The sequence below is a fragment of the Hyperolius riggenbachi genome, chromosome 9 (genome assembly GCF_040937935.1).
Source record: "Hyperolius riggenbachi isolate aHypRig1 chromosome 9, aHypRig1.pri, whole genome shotgun sequence".
In the NCBI taxonomy this organism is placed as follows: Eukaryota; Metazoa; Chordata; class Amphibia; order Anura; family Hyperoliidae; genus Hyperolius; species Hyperolius riggenbachi.
The window spans coordinates 120083251-120102912 of NC_090654.1; the positions used below are offsets into that span (position 1 = coordinate 120083251).

At 48.0% G+C, this 19662-nt stretch overlaps 1 protein-coding gene across 2 annotated transcripts in view; it reads left to right on the forward strand.

Moving 5' to 3' along the window:
• The first annotated feature begins 10857 nt into the window (after positions 1-10857).
• The window catches only part of BMF (Bcl2 modifying factor), a 127337-nt gene continuing 118532 nt past the window's right edge, over positions 10858-19662 (forward strand). Inside the window, exon 1 of one of the 2 annotated variants that reach the window (XM_068251677.1) lies at positions 10858-10937. In XM_068251677.1, the coding sequence (XP_068107778.1) occupies positions 10858-10937 (80 nt within the window). The remainder of the gene's footprint in view (positions 10938-19662) is intronic. The other variant, XM_068251678.1, reaches the window with a different exon arrangement.

Here is a 19662-nt window from a genome sequence, read left to right on the forward strand (position 1 = left end):
GGGCAGTGAAAAGGCTAGGCCTCTCACCGACCAGTCAAGGTGTCCTTCATCCATGGCTCCAAGGGTCTTGTGCAAGTGATTAGGATCAACAAAGTAAGGAACAAGAGGAATCAAAGGCACAGGTGCAGGACTACAGGTGCTGTGCAACAGGCACAAGGTTGTGACCCAGGTAGTGTCTTTCGGGGACACCAGGCCCTAAATTATTAGTGCTTCTAAAACCTAACGACTGGCACAGGACCCTCTGAGCCATGGATGAAGGACACAGGTCAGTGAAAAGGCTAGGCCTCTCACCGACCAGTGAAGGTGTCCTTCACCCATGGCTCCAAGGGTCTTGTGCAAGTGATTAGGATCAACAAAGTAAGGAACAAGAGAAATCAAAGGCACAGGTGCAGGACTACAGGTGCAGTGCAACAGGCACAAGGTTGTGACCCAGGTAGTGTCTTTCGGGGACACCAGGCCCTAAAGTTCAAGTCCAGCAAAACCAAAAGTTAAAAAGCCCTGTGATGGTATCCTTCCTCCGAGGATCGGAGGTATTCAGAGGAGCATGTCCAGGAACAATTTGACTTTTTTTTTCAAATTGTATCGGCACCACTACTAGAAAAGGTGGGAGTTGCTGCCTGGAAATCTGGACTCTCTTGGGTGCTGGTCGTGGATGAGCTGGACCCTGACAGCGGTGGCCCATATTGACTGCCTCTGTAGCCGGTGTACATCTGTGATGATTGCCAGGTGGGCACCGCTGTTGGTTGTGGGGGTCTAAAAATTGGTGGTTGCAATAATGGCGTGTCCATGTGCTGTTTAATCACCTCCAGCAAATTGGAATGGCACGCCATCAGGTTTTGTGAAGGCACCTTTTCAAGATATGGTATTAGAGACATCACAGTGTGAAAACACGGGTGTGCCTGCAATTTCAGTAGTTCCTTGCTTTGTTGATGCATTTGCTGCATCATGTTCTGCAGCTGGCCCACCGACTGATGATGCTGTGCACGCAGTTGGTCGATTTCTCCTCTGTGCATCTCATGCATCATTTTAAGCTCGTCCCTGTAGTGCCCATGTACAGCGTCGAGCTCACATTGCAGTGTAGTGATGTGGGACTTGTACTGCTCCATGATATGGCCCCTGTCCTCATCTTGCAACTGCCGGGTTATGAGAGTTTGGTGGCTCTGAAGAATCCCGAGAAGTCCGGAGACAGCCCCGGACATCTCGGACTCTGTCTCTCTCCTTGTTGGGGGGAGGGTACCTCGACGCCTCACTGGTGTGGTGGTCCTCACTGGTGGTGTGGCAGCATCTTCCCGTCCTCTGGCCTGTGTCGGGGTTGCCCTGCGCGCTGGTTGTGCTGCAGTCTCTCGGTGCTCCTCACTTTGTTCTTGTTCCCCTGGAGCTTCCATAGCGGTCGATTGTGGAGGTTCAGCTTCTTCCACACTCGGTCCTGCAACCTCAACATCCAAGCTCTCTTCTGCCAAGTCATCATCAAAGGACGGAGTTGTGATTAAGGACTCCCTCCTCCTACTCCTCGCCTCGGGGCAATAGGTTACATCGGCGACGTCATCATCCACCAAGCTCTCCTCACTGCTGAACCGTGCCTCCTGGGTCGGTTCCTCTTGCTCCAAATTGTCTTCAGTCCTGTAGATAAAAAAAATATTTATTGGTGTGCCAAACAGCATGTGGCGTCAATTCACAGAGCTAGCAAACACTAGCAATCACTTTATCACCCGTTTCTACCCAACATTTGATAAAGCTTGTGAGAAAAGTTCGCTAGCCATGGGAATTGAGGCCATAGCAATACATGGCCGAAGTCATGGTAAATGAGCTCTCAGTTCCTGCCCACAGTAGTGGTACTTACAGTCTAGGTTCCAGGCTTGCATTGATGAAAGACAATTGCTTGGCAAATTGGTAGTCTTTTTGTCGCCTTCCCCCGCCACTGCCACTTCGTTCGGCAAGTTTTTTCTTCCGTAGCCATTTCACATATGCATCCCGTATATTGCGCCACCTTGTCTTGTACCTTTCTCCTGTAACGACATGAAAAATTGATTTCGATTATTTCTCTTGTAGGTACATCGCAACTGGACAAACATATACATCGCTACATGTCACATTTCGTATTGGGAAGAGCACGGTGGCAGGCATCGTCGTGAGGACTTCGAGGATCCTTTGGACGCGACTGAGGGCCAGATACATGCCTGTGCCGGACACCACGAAATGGGAGGAGATCGCCCAGGGCTTCTGGACCGAGTGCAAGTTTCCTAATTGTGTTGGCGCACTGGATGGGAAACACATCCGGATTCAGAAACCCGTGGGGAGTGGCAGCCATTATTTCAACTACAAAAAATACTTCAGCATTGTTCTAATGGCAGTGGCAGATGCGGACTACAAGTTTGTGTACGTGGATGTGGGGTCGTACGGTAGTTCCAATGACTCTGGAATTTTCCAGCGTACGACCCTTTGCCGGCTGATGGAGGAAGGCAGACTGCGTCTCCCCCGTGACAGACCCTGGCCTGGGACAAGGGCACCGGCCTACCCCTATGTGTTTGTGGGGGACGAGGCCTTCGCCCTGTCCGACCATGTAATGCGTCCGTACCCAGACAGGGGACTTGATGCCAGCCAGCTACACTTCAATGCTCGGTTGAGCCGTGCAAGGAGAATGGTGGAGTGCACATTTGGGATCCTGGTGTCAAAGTGGAGGGTGTTCCACACGCCCATGCTGCTGAAACCGGGCAACGCAGTTGTCGTGGTGAAGGCAGCATGCATCCTCCACAACTTTGTGCGGCAGGAGGAAAGAGAGACTCCGGAACCCCCGAATGTGCTTCCACTAATGCCCCTGCGGAGGTATGCAACCAGGCCAAGGGTAGTGTCACTGCGGAACAGGGACCAACTGAGACTTTATTTTACCACACCACCTGGACGAGGGTGAATGTTTGGTTTTTAATATGTTTTGTTGAAATGTGTTTATTTTGGAGTTTCAAGTTTGAGTGATTTTAAATGTATTAATTTTTTACAATAAATTGATGTATAATAATTGGTCATTGTGTATGTTTTATGTGCACAGGTGGGGTACATCGCAGGTGGGTGGGATACATCACAGGTGGGTGGGATACAGCACAGGTGGGTGGGATACAGCACAGGTGGGGTACAGGTGGGTGGGATACATCACAGGTGGGATACATCACAGGTGGGGTAGAGGTGGGTGGGATACATCACAGGTGGGGTAGAGGTGGGTGGGATACATCACAGGTGGGGTAGAGGTGGGTGGGATACATCACAGGTGGGGTACAGGTGGGTGGGATACATCACAGGTGGGGTACAGGTGGGTGGGATACATCACAGGTGGGATACATCACAGGTGGGGTAGAGGTGGGTGGGATACATCACAGGTGGGGTAGAGGTGGGTGGGATACATCACAGGTGGGGTAGAGGTGGGTGGAATACATCACAGGTGGGGTACAGGTGGGTGGGATACATCACAGGTGGGGTACAGGTGGGTGGGATACATCACAGGTGGGATACATCACAGGTGGGGTAGAGGTGGGTGGGATACATCACAGGTGGGGTAGAGGTGGGTGGGATACATCACAGGTGGGGTATAGGTGGGTGGGATACATCACAGGTGGGGTACAGGTGGGTGGGATACATCACAGGTGGGGTACAGGTGGGTGGGATACATCACAGGTGGGATACATCACAGGTAGGGTAGAGGTGGGTGGGATACATCACAGGTGGGGTAGAGGTGGGTGGGATACATCACAGGTGGGGTACAGGTGGGTGGGATACATCACAGGTGGGGTACAGGTGGGTGGGATACATCACAGGTGGGATACATCACAGGTGGGGTAGAGGTGGGTGGGATACATCACAGGTGGGGTAGAGGTGGGTGGGATACATCACAGGTGGGGTAGAGGTGGGTGGGATACATCACAGGTGGGGTAGAGGTGGGTGGGATACATCACAGGTGGGGTACAGGTGGGTGGGATACATCACAGGTGGGGTACAGGTGGGTGGGATACATCACAGGTGGGGTACAGGTGGGTGGGATACATCACAGGTGGGGTACAGGTGGGTGGGATACATCACAGGTGGGGTACAGGTGGGTGGGATACATCACAGGTGGGGTACAGGTGGGTGGGATACATCACAGGTGGGTGGGATACATCACAGGTGGGATACACCACAGGTGGGATACATCACAGGTGGGATACATCACAGGTGGGATACATCACAGGTGGGGTACAGGTGGGTGTGATACATCACAGGTGGGTGGGATACAGCACAGGTGGGGTACAGGTGGGTGGGATACATCACAGGTGGGATACATCACAGGTGGGGTAGAGGTGGGTGGGATACATCACAGGTGGGGTACAGGTGGGTGGGATACATCACAGGTGGGGTACAGGTGGGTGGGATACATCACAGGTGGGTGGGATACATCACAGGTGGGATACACCACAGGTGGGATACATCACAGGTGGGATACATCACAGGTGGGGTACAGGTGGGTGTGATACATCACAGGTGGGTGGGATACAGCACAGGTGGGGTACAGGTGGGTGGGATACAGCACAGGTGGGGTACAGGTGGGTGGGATACATCACAGGTGGGATACATCACAGGTGGGGTACAGGTGGGTGGGATACATCACAGGTGGGGTACAGGTGGGTGGGGAACAGGTGGGTGGGCCACGGGTGGGTGGGCAACACGTGGGTGACACAAATCCATAGCAAAAGTTGAATACATCACAAGCTTAAACCACAAGCCCCCCCCAAAAAACTTCTAGTCAACATACCCTCTGTGCCTTGCTGTCTCTTGCTCAAGTTCTCAAAGTCCTCCACATACAGCTTGGCAATTTTTTTCCACAGGCCTCTGCATTTTTTGATGTTGCTGTGGTCCGCATCCCTCTTGTCCCACAGGGCTGGTACCTGCTGCACCTGTAGGATGAGGTCTTCTGATGTGTAGGGCCTCACCCCCTCGCTATCAGACAGATCCTGCTCCATATTGCTGCCAAAGAGCTCCAGCATGAAGTCACTGCTGCTCCACTCTGTGAACGCTGGTGCCATGTGGTCCCCATCCAAAATGGCCACCATACCATAGAGTCAGCATAGGAAGTGTGGTACAACATCCGGTTTTTATAGCCAGTGTGTTGTGCGCTCTCCGGTTCTCATTGGTTTCCATTGGCCGGATGCAACATTCCGGCTCCGGTCCGGATACGTCAGCCGGACCAGCCGGACCAAAAAATAGCGCATGTTGGAACGGACGCCGGAGTCCGGATCCGGTCCGGCTCCGGTCCGGACGAAACGGACGCATGTGAACGGTCGCATAGACTTTCATTGCTATGCCGTGCGTCCGTTTCGTCCGGTCCGCATGCGGTCCGGCTCCGGCACGGCTCCGGCACGGCGATTCCGGATAGCAGCCGCTAATGTGAACCGGGCCTATGTGTAGTCAGGGTTCAGGCCCCTCATCACCTCTCTGGCAAAGATCATCGCCATTGTTCCTGGTTCTTGGGAAGTTATAGGACCATACCTCAAAAACCAATTCCAATAGCGTAAAACCTTAATTTATTGAATGTCAAAGTTAAAATCAGCTGCGCTTACAGGGTGCTATGCGAACATCAGTGGTTGGTAGGGTACACTGGACCCCAGGTGGCCACTCTCTCCTGTATCACGTTACTCTGTTACTCCAATACCCAAGGCCCTAGTGACCAACTGAGGCTGGGAGTTGTCACCTGTAAGGAGGGCAGAGCACTGGCTTGTACTGTATAATCGCCACATGGTGATAAAGTGTAAAGATGGCAGACATTTTCTGTGCATCAGAAGGTTGTGGTTCTATAGAATGGATGAAATGCTAGAACTGAGCCTATTGCATTTATGGTATTGCACTGATAGTTATCTCTTGTAAGTACAGAACTTAAATGTTTACTTATATCAGGTCTAATGGCTATATGTATATAGGTACATTTTTCAGTACTGACACCAAAATCAGTTCAGCCTTCATTCCTCTAGAAAGTACCTATTTTACATAGATGTTTTCTTCATCATTAGCATGGCAGGAGCCAGCTTGAAATCCTTGATGTATCGGAACAGCTGCAACCTCAGCATCTAGTAGTCAATGGGCTTGATTCACAAAGCGGTGCTAACTGTTAGCACGCCTGTGAAAAGCCCCGTGCTTTTCGCTCACTAATTTGCGCGCGAAACGCATCGCACGCGAAAAGCGCTCCGCGCGAAGTGCCCATTGCAGCCTATGCGACTTTGCGCGCGCAAAACGATCTGATTGAGAAATCCGGTGCTAACCTACTTAGCACCCCGGTTAGCACGTCTAAAGAATTTAGACGTGCTAAGTAGGTTAGCACCGCATAGTGAATAAAACCCAATGTTGCATAAAATTATGCCTACCTGGGATCCCTTCACCCACGCAAGTTACCTAAATTGCAAAACACAATAGCTAGGCCCTTTTTGTAGTGACTTAAGCAGCATTTTCCTGAAAGATTTCTGGTAATTTTAAAGTTCTGTATTTTTTGGACTTTAAGACGCTTCTGACCATAAGATGCACCTAGGTTTAGTGGGTAAATCCAGGGGACAAAAACAATACACTAAACCTGGTGTGTCCATGGTGCAGGGGCATCTTGTGGATCTTCTCACCCCGAAATCCTTTGTGCAGTGACATGAAGCAAGGTTTATTGTCTAAGATCCTGAATGCAGTTGATGGCTAAGGCAAAAAAATACCCCATATTCCTGGCAGTCTAATGGTCCCCGAGCTCCTCTCCACCTTGAATGCTAATGAAACCATGCTCATTTCACTGGCAACAATGTCCCCAGTCTACAGAGCTACAGGCTACACAGGTTGTATACTGCCACAGACCATACTTTTCTTCCCTCCCCCCATGATTGAGAATGTCCGCGTGCTCAATCGTAGGCAGCAGTGTCCCCAGATTATATTTGCCTCAGTTCTCCTCCTTCCTTCCCTCCAATGCACAGTCTGCCGGAAGAAATAGTCTCATTCACTCCGATCCTGTGCTCATTCCCTTAGTGGCAATGTCAATGTCACTTGGCCCTGCAAGAAGGGTCAGTGACATCAAGTCACAGGAGCCCTAGTGGTCAGACCGCAAATTGCCTTCCAACCGGTTTCAGCACACAGACCATGCAAGCTTTGGTCGCGATCTTTGTGCAGAAACAGACAGAAATTTGGGCAGCAGCCCAACCAGAAGGGAGTCTGTGAGGTACGGTAATTACAACTTACACACTATTTCAGGGTATCTGCCACCACCACTGGTATGGGCCAGTGGACCCACTGACTGACTAGTCCTGCAAATAAAAACGGTTAAACACACTTTATTCTGTCTAGATATCAACAATAGTAGCGTCTCTTCAAAAACCTGAGTCCAGTTTCTGTGTATGCTGAATAATAGGGTAGCAGAACAGTGAATGACTTTGATAAAGTCTTTATTCGCGGCAATATAAATAATTAATATATACAGAAAATTATTAAAATCAACAATTATTGAGACATGAGATAACACAGTATGAAAATAAAGGGGAGAAAAAATGGATACTTAGAGTTCATGGAGAGGTGTCCTTTTGTGGGAAAACTTGTAAAGTTCTTGGTTTCAATCAAAGTTCAGAGTTCAGACCAGGTGGATGCCAGCATATCCTCAAGCTGGCACAGATGTGATCAAGATGGAGTTTCAGGGTGGAGGACACTGAGTTTGTCTCCTCTGCCATTCTTATGCCCCTGATCCAGTAGGAGGGAGTGAGGGCGGGAGCCACACACCCCCTTAGAATATGAGATGAGTCCTCCCCTTGTCCTGGGGACCAGAAATCATATCTAACCATATATGGGCAGATTTACTAACATTTTCAGGTCTGTCTCGATTTACCCAGCAGCCTGATACCAAACATGAGGGGTGGGACCCCTGTGGTATCATCAGGGCACTTTCGAACTGTCTAACTGGCAGTCTTTACCTCAGAATGTTCTGAAACGTTCTCAGAACCAGCGCCAGACAGGGCCAATCCTGCTCTGTTAGTTTGGAGGGTCGGCCAGCCTGGCAACACAGAAAATATGACACATATAGCAGTTTATGGAATATGAGATACATCTGGGATTTATAGCAGGTCATCCCCAGGCAAAGGCTCTTTGAAGTTTGGGGGCAGCAAGCTATGTGTCAGCTCCCCTGCTGGGAGGAGAGCCAGAATGTCTGACTTTTCCCCAACTATATGGTTTCTGTCATCGTGCTTATCAACTATATCTGATGGATGGGCCATCAGCACAGCTTGAAGCCAGGGACACTCTGCAGCAGGCTAGTGCCTTTTGGTGGAAGGAGGGAAAGAGAAAAAAAAGAAAAAAACAGGAATGTCAGTTCTGTTCGCTGCAATGACCAGCAGATCTGACCAAGAAATCGGAGAAACCGACGGCGAATATTCCAGATTCGCCTACGTTCCTCCCGGCTGTTCCGTGACAGCTGGGAGAAAGGGAAACTCCAGGTTCCTACAGGTAGCCCCTACACAACCAATCCAGATTCTATTGATCTGAATCGCAATCGATGCAGAGAATTGAGCGCGATCGCTTTTTCTTCACGGGCGGTTCCAGGACGCGTCTGCGGCCCCGCAACCGTCCGTGACAAGGACCCTAAGACACAGTACAGTAGAATGCCCACCGGTGTCGGGGTGCGTGAAAGTATTTCTTCCTGCAACCTGTGCATTGGAGGGAGGGAGGAGAACTGGAGGAGAATTTAGCCAAATATAGCCTGTGGACACTGTTGCCTGCAATCAAACACTGGGATCATTATTCCAGAGGCGGGACAAGGTCCTCCAGCACCCAAGGCTATGACACCAAAGTGCGCCCCTCCATCCCTGCCACCCCAGCTGTCACACACTGATTGTTATTAGACTTAGAGGCGCCACAGGGCCCACAACCTCCCCAACACCTTAATATCTAGTTATCTGGCTTGCAGTCACTGCTATGTATCCCCTTTTCTTATTTCTTTCTGCTTCAAACACAATAGGGGAATGACAGCTGAATTAATTGTGCTCCCCCTCCTACACTGCGCCCTGAGGCTGGAGCCTCTCCAACCTATGCCTCGGCCCGGCCCTGCATTATTCGAGGGGGAGGGCAGAAAAGCATGGTCTTTGGCAGTACTTTCGAAATATAAGATGCACCAACATTTTCCCCCTCTTTTTGGGGGGAAAAAGTGCATCTTATGATCTGAAACATATGGTGAATTTGAGACAAATGGGAGAAAAGGATTCGTACTTACTTGGTGCTTCCTCTAGCCCCCTGTAGTATGTCTGCTTCCTCAATGTCTTTTCCACCTCCTCCATTGTGCCACTGTGAAGTCCACGATACAGCTGGGTTATGGACCATTGTCCATGCGCTGAAGGCTATGCACCTTCTCCATTGCTCCCTTGGGAGGATTCTGTGCAAGCGCCGTTAGTCTTAAAGTGGACCTGAACTCTTGCACAGGACAGAAGGAAAACATTGAGAAATGCATCCTGTATGTATTTAGAGACTTTAGCCTGCCGATTCCCCCTTATCTGGGTCAAATCACAAGTTGTAATGTGTCAGCTGACTTCCATGAAAGCAGGAAGTAAGTAAACTGCAGATTTATTGCAGGATTTGTATCAGCTGAAACAAAGAAATGTATTTTCTTTAAAGGTTATGATGCTGTATATTTTAGAGCAGAGAAGCAGTTCTGAGTTCAGGTCCGCTTTAATGAACTTTGCATGCGCAAGGCGTATCTGGAATATTCGCCGTCGGTTTCTCCGATTTCTTGGTCAGATCTGCTGGTCATTGCAGCGAACAGAACTGACATTCCTGTTTTTTTCTTTTTTTTCTCTTTCCCTCCTTCCACCAAAAGGCACTAGCCTGCGATCAAGTGATGTGCACAGCTAGAACTGCGCATGCACAGTAGTCTGCGACTGAGCTGAGTTGCAGACTTTACAGGCTTGACAGCGGCACAACGAACAGAGAGAACATTGAGGGATCAGACGGACTACAAGGGCCTGGAATAAGCCCCAGGTAAGTACAAATCCTTTTGTCCATTAGTCTCAGATACACTATTGAATTTAAGCGATCGTGATTTGCGGGTTTTTTTGGTGGCTCTGGGTAGCAAAATCGCTGAAAAATCGCTTTGTATAGTGACTGAAAATTGTTTTTGCAGCGATCCTATACTTTGCATTGAAGCACAAATGCGCAAAAAATTCTGCAGGCACCGCGGTTTGCAGGAATCACAATCTCTCCTGAGGAATCACCCCAACTACCTATTTTTAGCCTAATAGCCTAGCAATCGCTGGCCATTCCTGTGGGTCCCAAGCAGCCCTGATCAGTCTTTCTGATGTGGCCGATTGGTGTATGTTGGTGTTTATGATAATACTACAATTCTAAAATAAAAGTTAGCTGCCTAACATCTATTGTTCTGTTTTGATGTATTGAAAAAATGTGACCAGACAGTCCTGTGCCAAGCCATGGATAATCACCTAAAAAAATTCCTACAGTCTTTTCCCTCAGCCAGCACACAGGTTATAGCCTAATAAACTGTCCTCATGACATGGAAAATGGCTATATAGTAGATCCTTCACACTTGTGAAGACATTTAGCAGACACCACTTCTCAGCTGTGCCTGACTGCTGGCTATGCAGAAAAGAAAGTGGGTAGGACACAAATGTAGCCAAATGAGAGGCAATGAAGGTACAGAGCCTTGTTATTGGAGGAGACAGAGCACAGCACACGGTGACTGGAGGGAAGGCAGAGTGTCTCCTGGACACAGCGGGGGAGATGTGTTTGCACGAAGCAGTGACTGCACCTCCTGCCAATCACAGCCGATCCCTCCTCCCTCCCGGCAGCAGCAGACTCGCTCCTCACTTTCAATACTGTTATTAAATGAACGCGATTCCCAGCTACCGGGAGGAGCTCTGCAGCACCGCAGGTGAGACCAGCTCTCCCTGGATCCGTTCAACAAAGTGAGTACTCAACTTTCTCCTTTCCACCTGCATGCAATAGCACAAGGGCTTATTCTGGAGGGATTTTGAAAGCAAAAGCACATTAGGTTGGGAGATAAAATCTTTTTTTTCTGACACTTATTGCTTGTTTTCATGCAAAGTTTAATATAAACCGATGAAGCTTTCACTCTCATAATTGACTTTTGCCAAGAATGCTGATCTACATGTGGGTAATCTGTCCTTAGCAGGAGTTCATGTACTATAGGCATGATTCATGAGACGCGGTTTATTAGAGTAGTAGTAGAAGTTCTGCACAGTCACATCTCTGCAGATGATGATAAGTGAAGATGGTCTAACGCTTATCAGTCGTGTCTGTTTTCTTTGAAGGAATCCTGGCACTGGCAGATGATACATTTCTGCTACAATTATCATCAGCTGATCCTAAACTTAGTATCTAAAAAAGGACTGGCACAACAAAGTGTATACCCTCAATATATTCCATAGAAAGGTGATCTAGAATTACAGGGGCTCCTATTCTAGCATTGTCATTTAAAAAGCTGTGCTGGAGGATTTACTCCAGGACTTGGTACAAAAAGAGTCTTTCATGCCTATCATGGTGCCTAATTGGTGCCAGCAGGGAGTGACCCATTGGCCAGGGTTGAGTCAGGATAAACAGGCAACAGATGTGAGGCTTTAAGTAGCTGTATCTGCACCAGAGCCGGCCAGCTGTTAGCTGCACATCTGTTCCAAGCTTCTGCAGGCTGATTTTGTTGATATAGAATCTGAAAGCAAGCCAGGAGCTCTCCAGCCAGGACTGCTCAGCTTGTCAGTCAGTGACAGCGCTGTGTCCTGTGTGTTGAAATAGACATTGAGGACTGGGATGTGGGCAACCATAGAGGATGGGACTGTTACTGTTAGAAGGGTTCTCTCTCCTGGGACTGGGGCAAAGGAGACAAACTGAATTAAAGGGTGCCCTAGAACAAAACTCTTTGTTTCTCAGGAAATGAAAGAATTTTATTCTGTGCATAGATATGATTTTAACTCAGGGAGGGTCAAACTCAATCACATAAGGAGCCAAAATCTAAAACATAGTCTAAGTTGTGGGTCAAATTGTCTATTAGGATTTAACATTTATTGAACAGTCTCAAAAGTGACATAACTATACCGACAGTAGGGGAAACACTCCTCACCCTGCTGCAGCGCAGTGGAGCAGTGCAACCTCACCCTGCTGCAGCGCAGTGGAGCAGTGCAATACTTACCTGCTCCAGGTCTCCTCTGATGTTTCTGAGAGCCACATGCCCTAGGCTGCATATCCCTGGCTCTGAATGCATGTCACATGATGGGGAGCTGGAGGTAAGGAAGTATAGAACTTGTGACTACCAGAAATAACAGAAAAGACACGATGCAGTGCTGGAGCAGGGAAATATTACAGTGCTATGTGGTGCTAATCTAATTCGATTCAAATAATTATCTGAGCATTTGTATAGCACTTTTCTCCTGTTGGACTCAAAGCGCTCAAGAGCTGCAGCCACTGGGTCGCACTCAAGAGGCCACCCTGCAGTGTTAGGGAGTCTTGCCTTAAACTCCTTACTGAATAGGAACTGACCCTAGCCAGGATTCGAACCCTGGTCTCCCATGTTAAAGGCCATGCCCTTAACCAGTACACTATCCAGCCACCCAATCTGTTATGCGGGGAGATGGCATAGGGGGGTAGGTGTTTTTTACCAGCCACATGGGGGAGTTGGATCTCAGGAGGGGTCTTCATGCTAATTTCACTGGGGGGGGGGGGGGGGTCCAAGGGGTTGTTGCTGCATCTCGGCTCAAACTGAGTGTTTCAAATGGAAACACTGTCACTTTTGTGCTCCTTTTGGATGAGAATGCAGTGTGCTGTCATCATTTTCCTGCTTAAAATGATGCACATTTAAAATCCTTGAGGGCCACATAAAAGGGCAAGGAGGCCATAATTGAGTTTTACACCTGTGTTTTAACTGGTAAGCCTTGAGGGCTGAGAAACAGACAATGGAGAGGTACATATCATATCAACACAGCCCTCTATGAGCTTGCACTGCAGAGAAGATAAAAAACAGCAACCTTTGCAGATTGTCCAGTGTAACAGGTACACACTGGTGCAGAGTAGATGATGTTGTCTTGAAGACTGGGACATGTTGAGACATCTTGTCTCAGTAGGAAATTGAGTATGACTCATACAGTTCTCAATGTCAGCAGATTTGGCCTTTCTGACTCAGACGGGTTAGTGGTACTTAGGATGTAGCATGGCCCCCGCAAAGTCCTCATCATTTGTGGACTCACTCCGACAACTCTTTATAAGTGGAGCCTGAGGGGCTCAATGAATGTCAACTGTATGGGGTCTACAAGGAACTGTTGGAAGAAAGACTTAAGCCTAACTCCTTCAAATACTCTTATCTGGTGTTTGGGTGTAGTACTCATGCTGGATGGTTCTTCTTCTAGGTGAACAGTTGGGGCTGCCTCTGCTGAGAATCTAGGATGTGCACGGCACTCCCGATCCTCCTAGTTGTGTCGGTCTGAGACGGCTGGCTCATGCTAATCAAGGCCATTAGTCTCTTCCTTACCCCTCCTGCCTCATGCAGCTCCATTGTGCTCCTCACCATTATCCCTCCTTCCCCCTCAATAGTAAAGAACATGTCACCTGCCTCTGGGCTTGTGATGCATCTGTACAGATCTTGTCCCCAAACTTTGTCTGAAACATTGAGTCTCAAACAGGGTTGTAACTACAAGGAACCAGCAACTGTGACCACAGGGGAGCCCAGAGCTGTAAGGGGGCCTCAAATACTACTTTACTCTCTCTAATAAAGGGGCCCATCCTTTACACCAGATGTTTTTGTGGCTACTCTTGTTATGCATATGAAGATTACAATGTCCACACTTGTTTTATGAACCCTGCAAGGTTAGTCCTGAGACTGTGAGGGTCACAAGGGGTTGGTAAGGGAAAAGGTGTGAAAATCAATGTTTTGCTGGCGGACCCCATGATTTGCTGGGAGGTCTTATGATTTGCCCCAAACCCTGAATGCAACAGAAATTGTACTTTTTTCAGTTCATGTTGCTCTCAAGAAGAGAAAAGGGCAAATCACAACATGAAAACATACTGATGTGAAGAAATTTACATCAAGTAGGGATTAAACTAGACATTAGATTTAATAAAGTATCAAATCAAACAGAGGTGCCTCCACTCCAATGACCATAAAACTCGTACCTGGGGACACAAGTTGTATGTGAGCAGCGACTGGACTGTATGATACAAAGTTAGTGGCTAGCATGATGCCAACAATATTAGACGATATCTGATGAAGGCTATCTACAGGTTCATATTGGTGGTCCAAGTAAACATTCTATATTTGGAAGATGTTGATCATTTACCTGATCTACTGACAATTCCTTAGCGTATGGTGAGCTTTAGAATGTCTGTCAGGTTTTTATTGCTGTGGGTATTTCTGTTGCTGGTAGTTTCACTCACTTACTGCCTTTCAGCGACCGGCAAAAGAGACAGGAAGTAAAAGGGTAGCTTGGACACAAACAGCAGTAACAATTTGGCAGTGGCTCTAACTGTTCCCAATTCTATTTAAAATTAACCGGTTTATTTGTTTACAATAAATTATTAACCAGGTGAAAAGCATATTCTGTGTCATAAATGCAACAAGGGTAACTACTTGCTATTTATAAATAGATTGAAAAATTAAGATTGGATTTTAAATGGATAAAATGTATTTCAAACAAATTCAAAATAGCTGTTTGTTCATGGCAGTGGAGACCAATTACACTGCTATTTATACAGTGGGTTGCAAAAGCATTCGGCCCTCTTGAAGTTTTCCACATTTTGTCATATTACTGCCACAAACATGCATCAATTTTATTGGAATTCCACGTGAAAGACCAATACAAAGTGGTGTACACGTGAGAAGTGGATCGAAAATCATACATCATTCCAAACATTTTTTACAAATAAATAACTGCAAAGTGGAGTGTGCGTAATTATTCGGCCCCCTGAGTCAATACTTTGTAGAACCATCTTTTGCTGCAATTACAGTTGCCAGTCTTTTAGGGTATGTCTCTACCAGCTTTGCACATCTAGAGACTGAAATCCTTGCCCATTCTTCTTTGCAAAACAGCTCCAGCTCAGTCAGATTAGATGGACAGCGTTTGTGAACAGCAGTTTTCAGATCTTGCCACAGATTCTCGATTGGATTTAGATCTGGACTGTGCCTGGGCCATTCTAACACATAGATATGTTTTGTTTTAAACCATTCCATTGTTGCCCTGGCTTTATGTTTAGGGTCATTGTCCTGCTGGAAGGTGAACCTCCGCCCCAGTCTCAAGTCTTTTGCAGTCTCCAAGAGGTTTTCTTCCAAGTTTGCCCTGTATTTGGCTCCATCCATCTTCCCATCAACTCTGACCAGCTTCCCTGTCTCTGCTGAAGAGCTGCACCCCCGAGCATGATGCTGCCACCACCATATTTGACAGTGGGCATGGTGTGTTCAGAGTGATGTGCAGTGTTAGTTTTCCGCCACCCATAGCGTTTTGCATTTTGGCCAAAAAGTTCCATTTTGGTCTCATCTGACCAGAGCACCTTCTTCTACATGGTTGCTGTGTCCCCCACATGGCTTGTGGCAAACTGCAAACGGGACTTCTTATGCTTTCTGTTAACAATGCCTTTCTTCTTGCCACTCTTCCATAAAGGCCAACTTTATGCTGTGCATGACGAATAGTTGTCCTATGGACAGACTCTCCCACCTGAGCTGTAGATCTCTGCAGCTCGTCCAGAGTCACCATGGGCCTCTTGACTGCATTTCTGATCAGCGCTTTCCTTATTTGGCCTGTGAATTTAGGTGGATGGCCTTGTCTTGGTAGGTTGACAGTTGTGCCATACTCCTTCCATTTCTGAATGATTGCTTGAACAGCGCTCCGTGGGATGTTCAAGGCTTTGGAAATCTTTTTGTAGCCTAAGCCTGCTTTAAATTTCTCAATAACTTGATCCCTGACCTGTCTTGTGTGTTCTTTGGACTTCACGGTGTTGTTGCTCCCAATATTCTCTTAGACAACCTCTGAGGCCCTCACAAAGCAGCTGTATTTGTATTGACATTAGATTACACACAGGTGCACTCTATTTAGTCATTAGCACTCATCAGGCAATGTCTATAGGCAACTGACTGCACTCAGATCAAAGGGGGCCAAATAATTATGCACACACCACTTTGCAGTTATTTATTTGTAAAAAAAATGTTTGGAAGCATGTATGATTTTCATTCCACTTCTCATGTGTACACCACTTTATGTTGGTCTTTCATGTGGAATTCCAATAAAATTGATTCATGTTTGTGGCAGTAATATGACAAAATGTGATAAACTTCAAGGGAGCCGAATACTTTTGCAACCGACTGTATACCGTATGTCGAATTAGTTTAGATTCTCCAGACATAACTGGTCATCTTCTATCTAGCTCCTAAACTGCATGCATTGTCTATGGAGAATTGATGTGAGGAAAAAGTGCCCTCTAGTGGCCCAACGCAGAAATACAGCTCTGTATTCAATAATGTCTATGAACAATCCTTACACCACAAACGATCTTTTAAGGCTTAAAGGGATACTGTAGGGGGGGTCGGGGGAAAATGAGCTGAACTTACCCGGGGCTTCTAATGGTCCCCCGCAGACATCCTGTGTTGGCGCAGCCATTCATTGATGCTCCGGCCCCGCCTCCAGTTCACTTCTGGAATTTCTGACTTTAAAGTCAGAAAACCACTGCGCCTGCACGCCCGTGTCCTCGCTCCTGCTGATGTCACCAGGAGTGTACTGCGCAGACACAGACCATACTGGGCCTGCGCTGTGCGCTCTTGATGACATCAGCGGGATCGATAGACACGGCAACGCAGGCGCAGTGGTTTTCTGACTTTAAAGTCTGAAATTCCAGAAGTGAACCGGAGGCGGGGCCGGAGCATTGGTGAGTGGCTGCGCCAACACAGGATGTCTGCGGGGGACCGTTAGAAGCCCCGGGTAAGTTCAACTCATTTTCCCCTGACCCCCCTACAGTATCCCTTTAATATATTCAATTTCTGCAAGCTTTTCTACAGATCCTTATATAACTATAAGCAAGAAGTTTTAAATCAGGATGATACCATTTATTGGCTAACTACAAATGAATAAAAATAAACAAGCTTTCGGCCTTGCAGCCTTCGTCAGGTTTACATCCTGTTAGATAACTATGAGTTACAGGATGCATTTCTGTCATTGGACGATGCAGTGTATTCTGCAAATGTCAGTAAAATTGCCATACCAGTACTGCCAGTGCTACCAGTACTACTCTTGTTCCCTCCCATTCCATTAGATTGTAAGCTCACAAGGGCAGGGCTCTCTCACCCTAATGTGTCTTGGATTTTGTTACACATTTATTCATATTAATTCTGTCACTGTTATTACCAATTCTGTACAATGTACTGATTCTGTATTTTATTCCAACTCAGTATATTTTGTATATTGGTGTATACCATTGTCTGTATTATTTTGTAACCCATGTTTGCTTCTTACATTGTGTTGCACCACGGAATATGTTAGCGCTTTATAAGTCAAAAATAATAATAGTAATACTGCTAACAGATAGGTAGCATGCATTGCACAATTAGAGCTACTCATGTTACCTAGGTGACACATATGTTACCACGGTACCGCGCAGTACGCAATAGGAAAGGAAGGTCCGCACTGATGTCTCCACATCCAATGTACTTTTATTCAGGACATATCCAATTAAAGGTAAAACACTTTGACTGACATGTTTCGGACTCCAAGTCCTTAATCATAGTCATTCCTTAGCTCTCTAAGTGTGAGTTTAAAAAGGAGAGGGTGGCGAGAGGCGGGGCGCGACCCCACCCAACCTAGGGAGGGAACAATTCGCTCGTCACAGCCCACCTATAGCCAACCCCTCGCTAATAAATGTAAAATCAATCATTAGCATAATAAAAACACATACAGACAAGGAGCAAAATAATCAGAGGAGTGTAGGCAGAGGCCTAAGACCACCCATATTCTCAGCCTGTCACCAAGGCCACATCCCACCTGGCATTTAAGCCCTCAGGTGACCTGGTGCCAAGGCGAAAGATCCAAAGTGCCTCCCTCTTACGAATCGTAAGAGGGAGGCACTTTGGATCTTCCTTTCCTATCGCTGTTTATTGGGCTTGGCCGCTTGTGTTCCTGCACTGTCCCACCCAGTACGGTGTAGCGGTACCCTTGTCTATTCTCGCAGTACGCAATGTTGGTAAAACTACAGTGGGCAAAGATCTTTTGATCTTTTTTGGCATCATCTGCTGAAATCAATTGTTTAACCACTTAACGACCGCCCCCAGCCGATGGGCGGCGGCAAAGTCCGGGCCCAAACGACCGCAATACGCCCATCGGCGGGGGCGGCTGCGGGAGTGGCTATGCGGCGATCGCGTCATTCGTGACGCGATCAGCCGCCGGGGACTGGCTCCGCCCCCCGTTCGCCGTAACCCGCCGGCCGTTCGGAAGCGCCGGCGGGTTACTGGCATCCGGATCGCCGCTGCAACAGTGTATAATAGGCTTTGTAATGTATACAAAGCCTATTATACTGGCTGCCTCCTGCCCTGGTGGTCCCAGTGTCCGAGGGACCACCAGGGCAGGCTGCAGCAACCCTAGTCTGCACCAAACACACTGATTTCCCCCCCCCCTGCCCCCTGATCGCCCACAGCACCCCTCAGACCCCCCCCTGCCCACCCCCCAGACCACTGTTTGCACCCAGTCACCCTCCTAATCACCCATCAATCACTCCCTGTCACTATCTGTCAACGCTATTTTTTTTTTAAGTCCCTAATCTGCCCCCTACTCCCTCCTGATCACCCCCCAACCCCTCAGATTCTCCCCAGACCCCCCCCCAGACCCCCCCCCCCCCGTGTACTGTATGCATCTATCCCCCCTGATCACCTGTCAATCACCTGTCAATCACCTGTCAATCACCCGTCAATCACCCCCTGTCACTGCCACCCATCAATCAGCCCCTGATCTGCCCCTTGCGGGCAATCTGATCACCCCCCCACACCAATAGATCGCCCGCAGATCCGACATCAGATCACCTCCCAAATCCATTGTTTACATCTATTCTCTCCTCTAAACACCCACTAATTACCCATCAATCACCCCCTATCACCACCTGTCACTGTTACCCATCAGATTAGACCCTAATCTGCCCCTTGCGGGCACCCAATCACCTGCCCACACGCTCAGATTGCCCTCAGACCCCCCCCTTATCAATTCGCCCGTGCAATATTTACATCTGTTATTCCGGGTAATAACCCACTGATCACCTGTCAATCACCCATCAATCACCCCCTGTCACTGCCACCCATCAATCACCCCCAGTCACTGCCACCCATCAATCAGCCCCTAACCTGCCCCTTGCGGGCAATCTGATCACCCACCCACACCAATAGATCGCCCGCAGATCCGACATCAGATCACCTCCCAAATCCATTGTTTACATCTATTCTCTCCTCTAAACACCCACTAATTACCCATCAATCGCCCCCTATCACCACCTGTCACTGTTACCCATCAGATTAGACCCTAATCTGCCCCTTGCGGGCACCCAATCACCCGCCCACACGCTCAGATTGCCCTCAGACCCCCCCCCTTATCAATTTGCCCGTGCAATATTTACATCTGTTATTCCGGGTAATAACCCACTGATCACCTGTCAATCACCCATCAA